The 13,145-nt window shown below is 42.9% G+C and overlaps 1 protein-coding gene across 1 annotated transcript in view; it reads left to right on the forward strand.

Moving 5' to 3' along the window:
- Positions 1-13,145, forward strand: part of LRMDA (leucine rich melanocyte differentiation associated) — a 1,143,369-nt gene that overhangs the window by 52,236 nt on the left and 1,077,988 nt on the right. Inside the window, exon 2 of the mRNA XM_078643364.1 lies at positions 12,193-12,319. Within this exon, the coding sequence (XP_078499490.1) occupies positions 12,193-12,319 (127 nt within the window). The remainder of the gene's footprint in view (positions 1-12,192; positions 12,320-13,145) is intronic.

A 13,145-nucleotide genomic window follows, 5' to 3' on the forward strand; every position in this document is an offset into this window, starting at 1 on the left:
AGTCTAGGTGTTACCACTGTATTCTGGTATTTGTAGTCCTTATTTTATAAATGCAACTGGACTACAAGGCCAGGAATGTACAGAAAACCCCTGGGCTAGGTCAATTCCTATTCATGGACATGGAAAACTTGAAAGCTCTGTCTCAATAGTACTAACCACTAAGAAACAACAAAAACAACATTCAACAGAATGCTGTATGCATAAAAATGCAAATACATAGAATACAGCACAAATATGCTGTTTGTTTAGTTGGGTATCACTGTGATCACAACAGCACTAATTTTTTTCAGAACGTCACACACAAATGTACAAAAGAACACAAATCAGAGGTACTCACACCCTTTCAACACAGTCCAGATAGGCTTGTATGTGGTATCATGATCCCTGTAACATCACCAATGGCCTCCATCATGTTGCTGACATACTTCATGCAGGTCAAAAAACCAAGATGGCACCCAAACCATTAGGTATGACCTTCGGTCACACCTTTCAAACACAAGGAGTCACTGACATGTCAGTGATTAAGATGTGCTCTCTGGAAAAAGCCAAATGAGAGCCCAGACTATGATGGAATCCGCGAACGAAGACCAGAGCGAACCCAGAAATGGTTAGTGCCACAATGTCATAGGATTGATTCACTGAGCGCTATAAAAATGAGGGTAATTTAACAACCCCTTCCTGCAAAGGAAGGTGACAGGCTTTCAGTGTTGAGGAGTGGGAAGAGAGGCTGCAGTGAGTACATGGGCAAAGGATGGCAACGCGAGCCTCTGTGATGGCTAGCTGGACTGGCGGCATGTGGGTGGTTGGCACATTGTCCCGCACAGAGGCTTGTACAGAGAGAGAGGGCTTCTGGGCCAGTTGCAGGAAGTGGAAGAAGAAGCACAAGTGCAGAAGCAGTGAGAGCGCCCTTGCTAATTTTGTGGAGGTCACAGGTATGTTCCTGTGTATCCACTACCTCTTATTCAATACAGTACACCGAGATTTCTGGTTCAGAAATTGTGGCCAAGCGCAAGCCGCAGGGAATTCACATGCAACCGATCCCACCAGTTCAGCTCTTTCTGTTCCAGGCTAATCATCAAATGGGCTAATAAGCGTTTATATTTAAAAAGAATCCCAGTCTACCTCCACTCTTCTGCGCCTCTCTCAGCCTTGGGACATGAAATGCCGCGCGTCCCATTTCTTTTCGGGTTGCAATTTCCGAGGTCTCTAGCTGCTGCCCATCCGGACAGGATTTATGGGCCGGCGTGTCTGCCAGTGAGTGTTTTATGACGCCCGCAGTGGCCCTCGTCCTGTGATCAGTCCCTGACTATCCCCATCGCGCGCGCCGCTGCCTGATAATAGCCTTAAAAACACCTCAGATGACTTACCTGCAAGCAGCATTGCAGCCATCCCCCGCTGACAGGCGGAATAAGTTGAGCGCGCCTCAGTTGTACTTTACCTTCAAAACAAACTGATTAAACCATCAATAGCTCCCGGGGCCGGACAGAGGCCTGTCACCGGGCCTGACCCTCCGACGGGAGGTCGCGCCGGCGAGTTATAAGCTCTCCTCATTGTTAGCAGAGATGCTTTATAGAGCGTGCCAGTTGAGGGCCCTGCTGTGATAACCTCGGTAACTAAACCATACATCACGCGCAGGCCATTTTCTGCAACAAATAACGCAGCCTTAATTTTACAGAGGTGGAATTGATAGGGCGAGGCTCGGTTTCGGATTCCGCAGGGCGCGTCCTTGTGGGCTCTGGGTGGTGGTAGCTGGTGCGAACCGCATCTGCCCGGTCGTAACAACATATAGAACACATATGAAGATGTGAGGGGGCAAGAGTGTATGTTAAATGACATTTAGACTGCAGACACCTCGCGCACAAAAAAAACAGGCACGTGGCCAATCACGATAGGGCCCCATCACACCACCCGGACATTTTTTTTTTGGTTACTAAGTTTTGATTGCTTTTAACAAATGTAACGTTAACCTGTAACTCTGATCCTCATTGTATAACCTATGTAAAATGTGTAACTTGCAACTCGCTGTTCCTTATGTAAAGTGCTCTGATACCTACGGGGCTAGCCAGCGCTATATAAAACTCAAGATGAATAAAATAAATAAATACATGATGCAAGCCTATGATGGGTTACTGGATTAAGGAAGTATGGCTAATCGCCTAAACCCAGGATTGTAACACAGGCCACTGTGGCGCAGGGGGTCCCTAACCCTTCGGGGGGCTCCAATCACCCCCCCCCCCCCATTCAGCCCAAGATAATGAATATCTGTGAGATTCTGGAGGCGCATTACATTCTGTGGGGAAAGGGAGTGGCATTGTTTTGTTTTATCCCACTTCCTAAACCTGTAATGAGAGCAAACACATTTTTATCAGTGAATTAAGTATGTTATGTGAATTTCTTTTTAAAGGATTTGTGCTAAGGCAGTGGCTCTCAACCTGCGGTCCGGTAACCCATTGGGGTCCGCAAAGCCTAATCAGGGGGGCCGCGACTCTCTAGAAAACTAAATAATATTAGCAGAATAAAAAGGGTATATAAATAAAGAAGCACAATGTACAATTGAAAACCTTAAAATGTTCTGTAAATGTGAAGGCATTTGAAATTGAAGGATACAAATTAAGTTAGTATCTACAGATTTATTCGTGGGAGAAGTGGAAGTGCCTCCGTTGATTATAGAAGTGCTCCAACTAACCTATTAAAATTAAAATGTTTATTTTAAAAAAAATGTTTGTGAATTTAATAAAATATTTAATAATGTGGGAATTGGTTTGATGGATGCTTTTTTTGGTACTATTTGGCTTAAGCCGTGGTGGTCTTTGGCATCCAGTAATGACGTAGTGGGAGTCCCTGGATTCCAATAATGATTCAGTTGGGGTCTCCGGGTTCCTGTAATGATTAAGTGAGGATCCACAGAAGTTCACAGGTTAAGAGCCAGATATCCTCAATTTAGTAAGTCAGGTTCCATCTTGGTTGTATCTACGAGAAATGATTGGCTGAGCAGAGATAAAAAAAAAACGGCCACGGTCCTATCCCGTTGAGAAGGTCTGGAGGAGCTAGTTAGCCTCCCTCTTCACTGTTTTATGTGCAAAGAATAACTACATAATTAATGCATCTGGTTATTTATTTTTAGTTTTTATGCTGCGCTGTGCAGGCTCTAGCCGGCGTCATATTGCTATATGATAGTAGACATATAAAAACAAATAACTACACTGCAAATGACTAAGGCAAAATAGACAACATTATACAGGGTGTATCACCATGCCTACATCACCGTTATTTGGTTTTATCGTTAATTCTTGCCATCACTTCAACCTATTCTGTACTTCAGCTGTCATTACTGAGACATATCATTAGCACAACTTTGAAGTGAGTACTTAACCTCTTCGGCAGTTTCTAAGTGTATATTTGAATTCAACATTACAGATCCCTATATCCTATAAATCTGTTTATTTCATTTAATTTAATCAATAATAATACACTTATATATTTAACATGGATTAGCGTTTACTGTTTTTGTGATTATGTATTAATTAAATAAATTTATATTAGCACAGTTACATTTTCAGGTCTTGCTTACTACCAGCTTTAGCTGTTGATGATCTGTTGTGTACAATGTAATATATAGAGCATGGTCATCATTTGGAGGTAGCCAGAGGTAACATCTGTGACCTCTAGTGTACCTCACTGCTACTCCTGCACACGTATTGCCCCCTCGGAGGCTAGTGGTCACAAGGGAAGTGCATGGAGTAGCAGGGAGCAAGCTAGAGGTCACAGCTGCGACCCCTGGCTACCTCCAAATGATGTTCATGGAGTAATCTTTGGATCAGCACATTGCCTATCATTGGTTGACATTCTCATCAACCTAATGTCCTTGAATCTTATTTGGTGGATTGCCTCCTTATTCTTGTGTTAGCCTCTCCCCTTTAAAATGCTGCAGCCCATTCCATTGGGACCCTCTTTAGTACCCATATCCTGGGTACCAAGGTGCCATTTACGAGGGACTTAAAAGGGTGCTAATTTGGAGTACAGGTGAGCATTTTGCAATTTTTAGGGAAAGAGCACTGGCATCTGCTTAGTAGGAACCCAGTGCACATTCAGTGAAGAACATCAGTACTAGTGGGCAAAAGGTGGGGGTGACCATGTGAAAAAAGGGCACTTTCCTACACTCCCATTCAGGGAGAAGAAATTAACCATTTAAACAGGGTATGTATGTAGTCCTTTCCTTTTGAATTCCTACTTACCCTTAGAGCCATGCTTTGGGGTCGGCCCTTGTAACATGGAGGCCTCTCAATGAGCATGGCTGATTGTCTATAGGTAAGAAACAAAAACCTATTACAATTTACCTTTAGATCCATGCAGATCCCTGCATGGATCTATAAGATCTATACTGGGGATATTGTGATCCAACTCAGACGTTTCTCCTATTTGTCACATCCGGTTTTACAACTTCCCACACTGCGTCCGAGGGGTGTACATGTTTTTTCCTCATGCAAGTCTGCAGCTGCTTTCATGAAGTAAGTCTGCTCACACATCATCGTGTATGAGCCCTGTGGTAAGATCCTCATTCCAGTGTCTCCCTTTAGCTCCTGGAGACCCGTCATCGTATTGTCACAAGGTAGTTATGGGCTGGTTCGCCTCATGAGCAGCAGCACCACTTTCTTTGTTTCTGCTCAGCATTCGACTTGGTGAGAGGGACAGTTTTCAATATACTCTTTACTACCTGCCAAGTCTATGGCCATAATCGTCCAGTGTAGATGGCCGTTCCTTCTAACCCTTGCCTCCAGAATATAAAATTAGCAGTGGGAGCTCCCAAAGATAACAAATCCCCTTTCCTTCTGACCCTTTCCAGAACTAAACAGAGTTTTTCCTAGTAGAGGCATGGATTACAGAAAGGTGCCACTCTGACAATTTTTCCAAAGAGCACCAGAGGGAAAAAACAAAAAGCATAACAATTGCTGTTGATTTTTTTATTACACATTTTTAAAAAATTGTATGTATGGTACAGATTCCACAGAAGACATTGACATATTAACAAAGGATCTTGTTACAGTTACACCTCATGTTCATTTACCAATTTTAGGCCACAACTTCAATCACTGATATTCTATGTGATCTTACAGAAACACCTTTATGCCCGCTACGAGCTTAGGGGGTGGTGGTGCCCAACTAGCCAATGGGCTCCTGGGTTCCCTCCCATCTGGTGACTACTTACTGTGAAGTGTGGCATCTAGCTATGCCAGAGTGTATTATTTTGCCCACTTCTAACACGGCCAGACCCTTCTCTCGGTGTATGGAGCTCCCTAGCCGAACCTATAGGTGTGATTACCTTGGGGCTACATTCCTCCTCTGGTTTGACACGGGGTTTCCCTTCCTGACCAAGATACCAGCCTGCCTGCCTAAACAAAATAACAGCCATTCTCTAGTGTGACTAATATTGCCCTGAAGGAAGTGACCCGATTAGGGTCACCCAGGTCACTCACGGCCACCTCTCAGCCTTCCAAACAAATGAAGAGTCGGTCAGACAGTAGAGAATACAAACCAAGTGATTTAGTGATTTATTAGTCATACACTCGAGCGGAGTCCAGTCTGACCAGCCTCCTTGGATTGTTGCAGGGGGTCTGACCTTAGACAACATGGTAAGGCTTAAAGTACATTTCCAATACCTCTAACGACTCGCCCTGACAGGAAATTTCCAGTCTGGTAGCTGGTGAACAAAGGAGAAACAGAAAGATGAGTTACAATCCTGGGACTGGGCACACATAACCTTGCATTCAAGGTTACTCTGCCTGCCCTCACTGCTCTGAGCTCTTGGAGCAGGCCTATCTAGACAGAAAGGTATGCAATAATATGAACAGTCTATTCATTAGCACAGCAGAACTCAACCTGAAGAAATACACGTACAGAGGACACATTGGCACCTGCTTTTCGGTGAGGCATTAACGAAGTGAGACAGAAGTTAATTTCGATCATTGCTCAAAATGTGGCGGTTAATACAAATTGGTGCCGCAAATGCTAACTTAAGTCATACAATACAAAGGGAAGTCGACCAAAATGTTTTTCATTCCAACAGCCCTTCAATGGGGGCTTTCTCTTTGAAGCTTGCCTTTTGGGCTCACACCTACTCTGATTATCTTGCCAAGAGTAGGTCACACCTCTCCTCTCTGCAGGTCTTTTGTTTCTGTTCCTGAGAGCCATTCTCACCTCTCCCAGGAGGGCACCATTCTCTCTCCAGTAAAGCAACTATTTGCAACAGAAAACCTTTGCTGAAAAACTTGGGCAACAAGGTGGCAACTTTTTAAAGTTGCTGTTTGTAAAATATTTACATGAAGCCAATATGGGCAACAAGTTAGGTTTAACACAACAATTTTTTGGATACATTGAAGTTTTAGATTTAGTAGTCCCATCTGAAATTTGGCACTGCTGAGTTGTCAGCATATAACTCCATATTTGCCAATGGGGAGACTAGCCTTTCTACAGTAAAAACGACAATGTAATGTTTCTACTGACAGGAAAATAATGCACCTTGCCTATAGGGCATGGTGGCCCTTCATTAGAGGTTTCTTACAAATATTAAAAAGGAAGGCTTGGACTTTGCCAAGGGCTTGAATGGCAACGTTGAGGCAGCAGTTTAAAACCATTGTGCCAGTCTGCAATGGCAGCCTGGCAGTCATGCTTTCCTTTGTCACACATGGTGACAAAATAAGTCCTTGACTTAGAGGCCCTAGGTACCTTGGTACCATATACTAGGGACTTCTAAGTAAGTTAGTTTATGCTAATTTGTGGTCACTCAGATGCACATGTATCTTTTATGGGTAAGAACACTGGCACTAGCGCTTGGTTGGCAGCTCGCAGTGCACTCTCTGGGTCGAAAAAACAACAGCTTCAGTTCAAATTTTTAGGGTGATCATGCAAAAGGAGGTATTTTCTTACACTTATGATCAATTTCAGCAAGAAAGAATAGTGTTTTTGTTCACATTTGCAGATTATGCAGCAGATGATAGAATATGTGGTAAATGAGACAAATCCATAATTATACAGCAAATGCAGCAGCCGCAAAATTGCACAATCCCAGTGGCCCTGTTCATAGGGCACTTTACGCCCATCACCATTGGCACAATATTACCAGGTCACAACAATAATGATGTCCTAGTGCTCAAGGCAGAAACAATATTGTCAAGAAATTTGCGGCATCACAAGTTGCACCAAAATTACAACATACCTCCCCTCTTGCAATGAATTTGGGGTAGGGGATGCCTCAGTCTGCTGCCACTATTAAAATAGCCCAACTCTGATAGACTTAACAAACATTTACAAAGCCCACATTCACCTAGTGTAACATAGAAAAAAGGTTTGAAAGCGAGATGGCACCTCACGGGCGCAACACCAATGGGACCCCTATCTGGTACTCACCAGGATGGCCCTGTTATCATCATTGGTACCATCAAGCTATAATGGAAACGTGTCCTAAACCCAAAGAAAAGATCGTGCGTGATGCAGTGAACAAAAATTATATGTGACTCAACGTACAACATTTAACACATAACACATATTCTATTCTGCAACTAGGACTAGTTCCTTTAATTTTGTTCCTATTTGTTGCATACAAAACATATATAGAATTAAAAAAGGAGGTTGTGAATACTACCAATCGATTCACAACCTACTCACAGCCGACATGTTTCATTGTCTTGGTTTGTATCAGTCAATTTCCTCAGGGCATATACCTTTCAATGCCACTGCAAAGGACACTGGGCTTTGCGCACTGTAGCAAGACATAAACAATTAACAGAATCGAGGTTATCCCACATTGATGCCTTAGTCAAATCAAAAGTGCTTATATGCGTCGCATACACCATCATGCTGCAAAGTGTTAATATTTACCCTTCAATAATCCTAGCCTCTCATACCAGCCAAGAGGAATTTGAACAGGATCACAGCTCCCAATGGTAAGCTTTGTTAAGTCTCCCTCCATTCTTGTTACTGCATTTAACAATCAACCAGGAAATATTAAAAACATCGTATTATACCTGTGGTTTTCGTCATTTATGCTCGTAGGTTCCTTCCTATCCCATTTAAAAAAGTTACCGGTAGTGAGGAGAAGTCCGGCGCTCAATCAGCCCTGGAACACCGAGGCTCTTCCCTGCCGGTACCTATAGCGTGTGACGCGCCGTTTTGCACAGCATCTAATTGGCTGCGTACATGGCCGCCATCTTGGATTGGTCTTAAACACATTGTAAACAGAGATTCGTATGTGTAGAGCGACAAATCCTCGCGCGATCTCGCTATCATAACTTTAATGTAAATGACAATCTCAGCCCATCACTTGCATCTAAAAAGTGTATTTTAATTGCGACCTTATTTATTGTATTGATGTCCACACCTCCGTGAGACATCATTAATTGTGTAACACCCTAACCTATAACTCAGCTATTCTGCTGTCATCTTATCATGTCATTCAATATGTGGCGAGATGGAAAGTACTAAGTGGGCCGTGCAAGTCTAGCCTATGTTGTTGCCTCATTCTATTTAGTGTCTTCCAAATTGCGTGTTGCAATGCGGCACCTTAATTAGATACAGCCAGCAAATCCGGTTTGTAATTTGTAGAACTTTATTGTCCAGACCACTTATTCACATATTCTACTCAAAAGATGGATATAGATTGTTGATTTAGGGGGCTTTTTTGTTGATACCAATATGGTATCAATGCCTGCAACTTCATAAGGCACCTTTATTCATCTAAGGCCATAACTAAGATAGTGGGAAATATGTCCTTGCCATTGTGTTCTAATAAAGACAATAATCGTGTTATATCCCTCTGCCTAATATGATGTCCCTATGCCCTATGTTCCCATCAGTCAGTAGATACTGACTGATGGAAACATAGGGGCTTGGGACATCACTTGCTAGTAGAGCTAGTAGAGCTTGCCACTTAGGATTCCATATATACATCATATTAGGCAGAGGGATATAACACGATTATTGTCTTTATTAGAACACAATGGCAAGGACATATTTCCCACTATCTTAGTTATGGCCTTAGATGAATAAAGGTGCCTTATGAAGTTGTAGGCATTGACACCATATTGGTATCAACAAAAAAGCCCCCTAAATCAACAATCTATATCCATCTTTTGAGTAGAATATGTGAATAAGTGGTCTGGACAATAAAGTTCTACAAATTACAAACCGGATTTGCTGGCTGTATCTAATTAAGGTGCCGCATTGCAACACGCAATTTGGAAGACACTAAATAGAATGAGGCAACAACATAGGCTAGACTTGCACGGCCCACTTAGTACTTTCCAGCTCGCCACATATTGAATGACATGATAAGATGACAGCAGAATAGCTGAGTTATAGGTTAGGGTGTTACACAATTAATGATGTCTCACGGAGGTGTGGACATCAATACAATAAATAAGGTCGCAATTGAAATACACTTTTTAGATACAAGCGATGGGCTGAGATTGTCATTTACAATAAAGTTATGATAGCGAGATCCCGTGAGGATTTGTCGCTCTACACATACGAATCTCTGTTTACAATGTGTTTAAGACCAATCCAAGATGGCGGCCATGTACGCGAGACGTACGCAGCCAATCAGATGCTGTGCAAAACGGCGCGTAATACGCTATAGGTACCGGCAGGGAAGAGCCTCGGTGTTCCAGGGCTGATCGAGCGCCGGACTTCTCCTCACTACCGGTAACTTTTTAAAATGGGATAGGAAGGAACCTACGAGCATAAATGACGAAAAACCACAGGTATAAGACGATGTTTTTAATATTTCCTGGTTGATTGTTAAATGCAGTAACAAGAACGGAGGGAGACTTAACAAAGCTTACCATTGGGAGCTGTGATCCTGTTCAAATTCCTCTCGGCTGGTATGAGAGGCTAGGATTATTGAAGGGTAAATATTAACACTTTGCAGCATGATGGTGTATGCGACGCATATAAGCACTTTTGATTTGACTAAGGCATCAAAGTGGGATAACCTCGTTTCTGTTTATTGTTTATGTCTTGCTACAGTGCGCAAAGCCCAGTGTCCTTTGCAGTGGCATTGAAAGGTATATGCCCTGAGGAAATTGCCTGATATAAACCAAGGCAATGAAACATGTCGGCTGTGAGTAGGTTGTGAATCAATTGGTAGTATTCACAACCTTCTTTTTTAATTCTATATATGTTTTGTATCCAACAAATAGGAACAAAATTAAAGGAACTAGTCCTAGTTGCAGAATAGAATATGTGTTATGTGTTAAATGTTGTACGTTGAGTCACATATAATTTTTGTTCACTGCATCACGCACGATCTTTTCTTTGGATTTAGGACACGTTTCCGTTATAGCTTGATGGTACTAATGATGATAACAGGGCCATCCTGGTGAGTACCAGATAGGGGTCCCATTGGTGTTGCGCCCGTCAGGTGCCATCTCGCTTTCTCACCTTTTTTCTATGTTACACTAGGTGAATGTGGGCTTTGTAAATGTTTGTTAAGTCTATCAGAGTTGGGCTGTTTTAATAGTGGCAGCAAACTGAGGTATCCCCTACCCCAAATTCATTGCAAGAGGGGAGGTATGTTGTAATTTTGGTGCAACTTGTGATGCCGCAGATTTCTTGACAATATTGTTTCTGCCTTGAGCACTAGGACATCATTATTGTTGTGACTTAATGAGTGGAGGGCGTCCTAGTTATTGTGTTTCCCTCTGTGCTCCTTCTTCTAGTCCACAATACTACCAGGTGACAAGGAGCCATTTACTAAGAACATTTTCAAATTTTGTTCCCAGCCAAATAGAATGACAAGTGCTGAAGACAGAGCACTTAGACCCCAGAGGGGAAAACATCTCGCCAATAGTTAATAATAAACAGTGACGTAGCTTGCCTCCTGGCCCCCAGTGGAGGTCCCTGCATTTGCCGCCCCGCGGCGGCCGCAGTGAAGAGCGGGAGGGGGTGCTTGCAAGAGAATTCTCTGTTTGCCGCCCCAGCGGCAAACGCATTAAGCAGCGGGGTTGCTATTGCCGCCTGATATGGTAGGTAAGAGCGGGGAGGGTTTGCCCCCAAAACTAGTGCCGCCCGGAGCCGACCGCCCCCCCCCCCCTAGCTACACCACTGATAATAAATTCCTATTTATAAAGCACAAACATATCACCCCCTTAAGGGTTTCAAGGTACTGGGACCCATCGGGAGATTAAGTGAGCTATTGCCCAGAGTTACATGATGCTGAGCTGCCGGGGGGATCAAACTGTGAGCCCCATGTTCCGGTTTCAGCCTTTCTGGCTGGTGCACCACACCTCTCTCTAGATAATGAAAGTGCTTATGTACCATTGGTCTCACATCGCTAAATTGCTGACTTGTTTTGGTGCCCTGTAATCCAGCTGCACCCGATTAGATGAGCTCTTCCTTCAAGCTCGTGTGCTCTTGTGGCACACGATCCATCCATCTCGCCCAGGTGTTCAGTTGTCCAACCCAGCCATTGTGAATGGTACCGTCAATCCATTTACCTTCAGACTTAATAATTTTTCTTAAATTCTACCAATTTGTTCCACCCATAGCTACATTCTTAATCTGAACTGCATCACTGAATGCCCTGCTTTATGTATTAGAAGGGGAACACACTTTATTACAGAGATAGATATTATTCTCTGTGTTGTGTTTAGCTATGATTGTATTCTTGTTTTATTTGTTAACTGTCTGAAGTTTCTTTCTTGTTTCTTTACTTTGTTCAACTATTACAATTTAGTTATGCCTTCCCACCATTCTTCTTCACCGAGGATGTTTGCCCTTCGTCTATCACAAAGGGACCTATTGCTCCCCTTTGTGATAGACTCTTTCAGACTGATTTGGCAAAAAGTTTGATTTGATGCTTACTGAACACATATAAATCCTCATACTTACAGAGGGCGGAACGAGTCCTCAAGGATATTGATTAGATGGCGTATTCGCATTAGACACGTTTTCCATTTGCTCCTCAGGGCAGAAACAATATACGAAGTGTGTGAGAAACATGTGTATCTTGTGTTTCTTCTGACCTGGACAATGTAATGCTAGTATTTCAATTCAGACAACGGCTATCTATGTGTGTATTTTACATGAGTCCATGATAGACCATTACCAGGGCGTCACATTAATGTGTCCATCATGCCCCCCAAGTGCTGCCTGTCCAAGAGCAGGGTTCACTTATTCTTCCCTCTGCTGCTTTCCTAGGTATTTTGTTTTGCACAAGTTGACCAGCCTGAAGTTCCTTGATACTCGGCAGGTGACCAAAAGGGAGCTAGAGGAAGCTGTGGCAAGAGGAACATTCATGAAAGTGATGAAGCCTGCGGATGTGGAGGTAAGGTGTCTTCCTCCGATTGGAGCCTGGCTGCAACATATTCTATTTCCGGTCACACATGTGGAGGAGCGAACAATGTGCTAAGGCGATGGCCTGCAGCTGGCCAGCTTCATCCCTTCACTATCTCCTAATGCAAGCTACGTCATGGTTGGCCTTCAATTCGGTATGAATGTCCACCTAAATCAGGCGGCACCACTTGTGCTTCTGGTCCATGAGATGTAATTTGTTAGGTCTGCCTTGACAGTGCACTGATCTGAAAGACATATTGTTACTATTTCTTTACAAAACACATAGAGTGGGCTTTGGATCCACCTAAAAGATTATTACCCTCCCATTTTAGGCATTTGGTGATCTAGTGTCTCATTCTACATTCCTAGCAGTGCTTCCATTCTATCTGAATCTGCATCCTTCAGAATGGACGAGGAATTGTTTACATCTGAAAAGTACACCCCATAATCACACTATATAGATTCAGACAAAAACAACCCTTTTCGGCTACTTTTTGTCCTAGCAATGGCAAAGTCAATGTGGTAGGCTTTAATGTGATAAACTACATTTCTGCATGCAACACTTTTAAACAGCATTGATGAATGTCTGTGTTTACATACATTGTGATACATTAAGGCCAGGTCTACTTAGCGAGTTTGCCAATGCATGTCACTAGTTTTTAAATAGGCTAACAAGTACATATATGATGGGTCTATTTTTCCAATTTACTAAATAGGGAAGGGAACAAGATGATTTTCACACTGACAAAGTGTCACCTTGATGGAGAGATGTGAAAGAATTTTTCGTTTTGCACCCTTTCCTATGCAGCCAACGGAAT

The sequence above is a fragment of the Lissotriton helveticus genome, chromosome 5_1 (genome assembly GCF_964261635.1).
Source record: "Lissotriton helveticus chromosome 5_1, aLisHel1.1, whole genome shotgun sequence".
Lineage (NCBI taxonomy): Eukaryota > Metazoa > Chordata > Amphibia > Caudata > Salamandridae > Lissotriton > Lissotriton helveticus.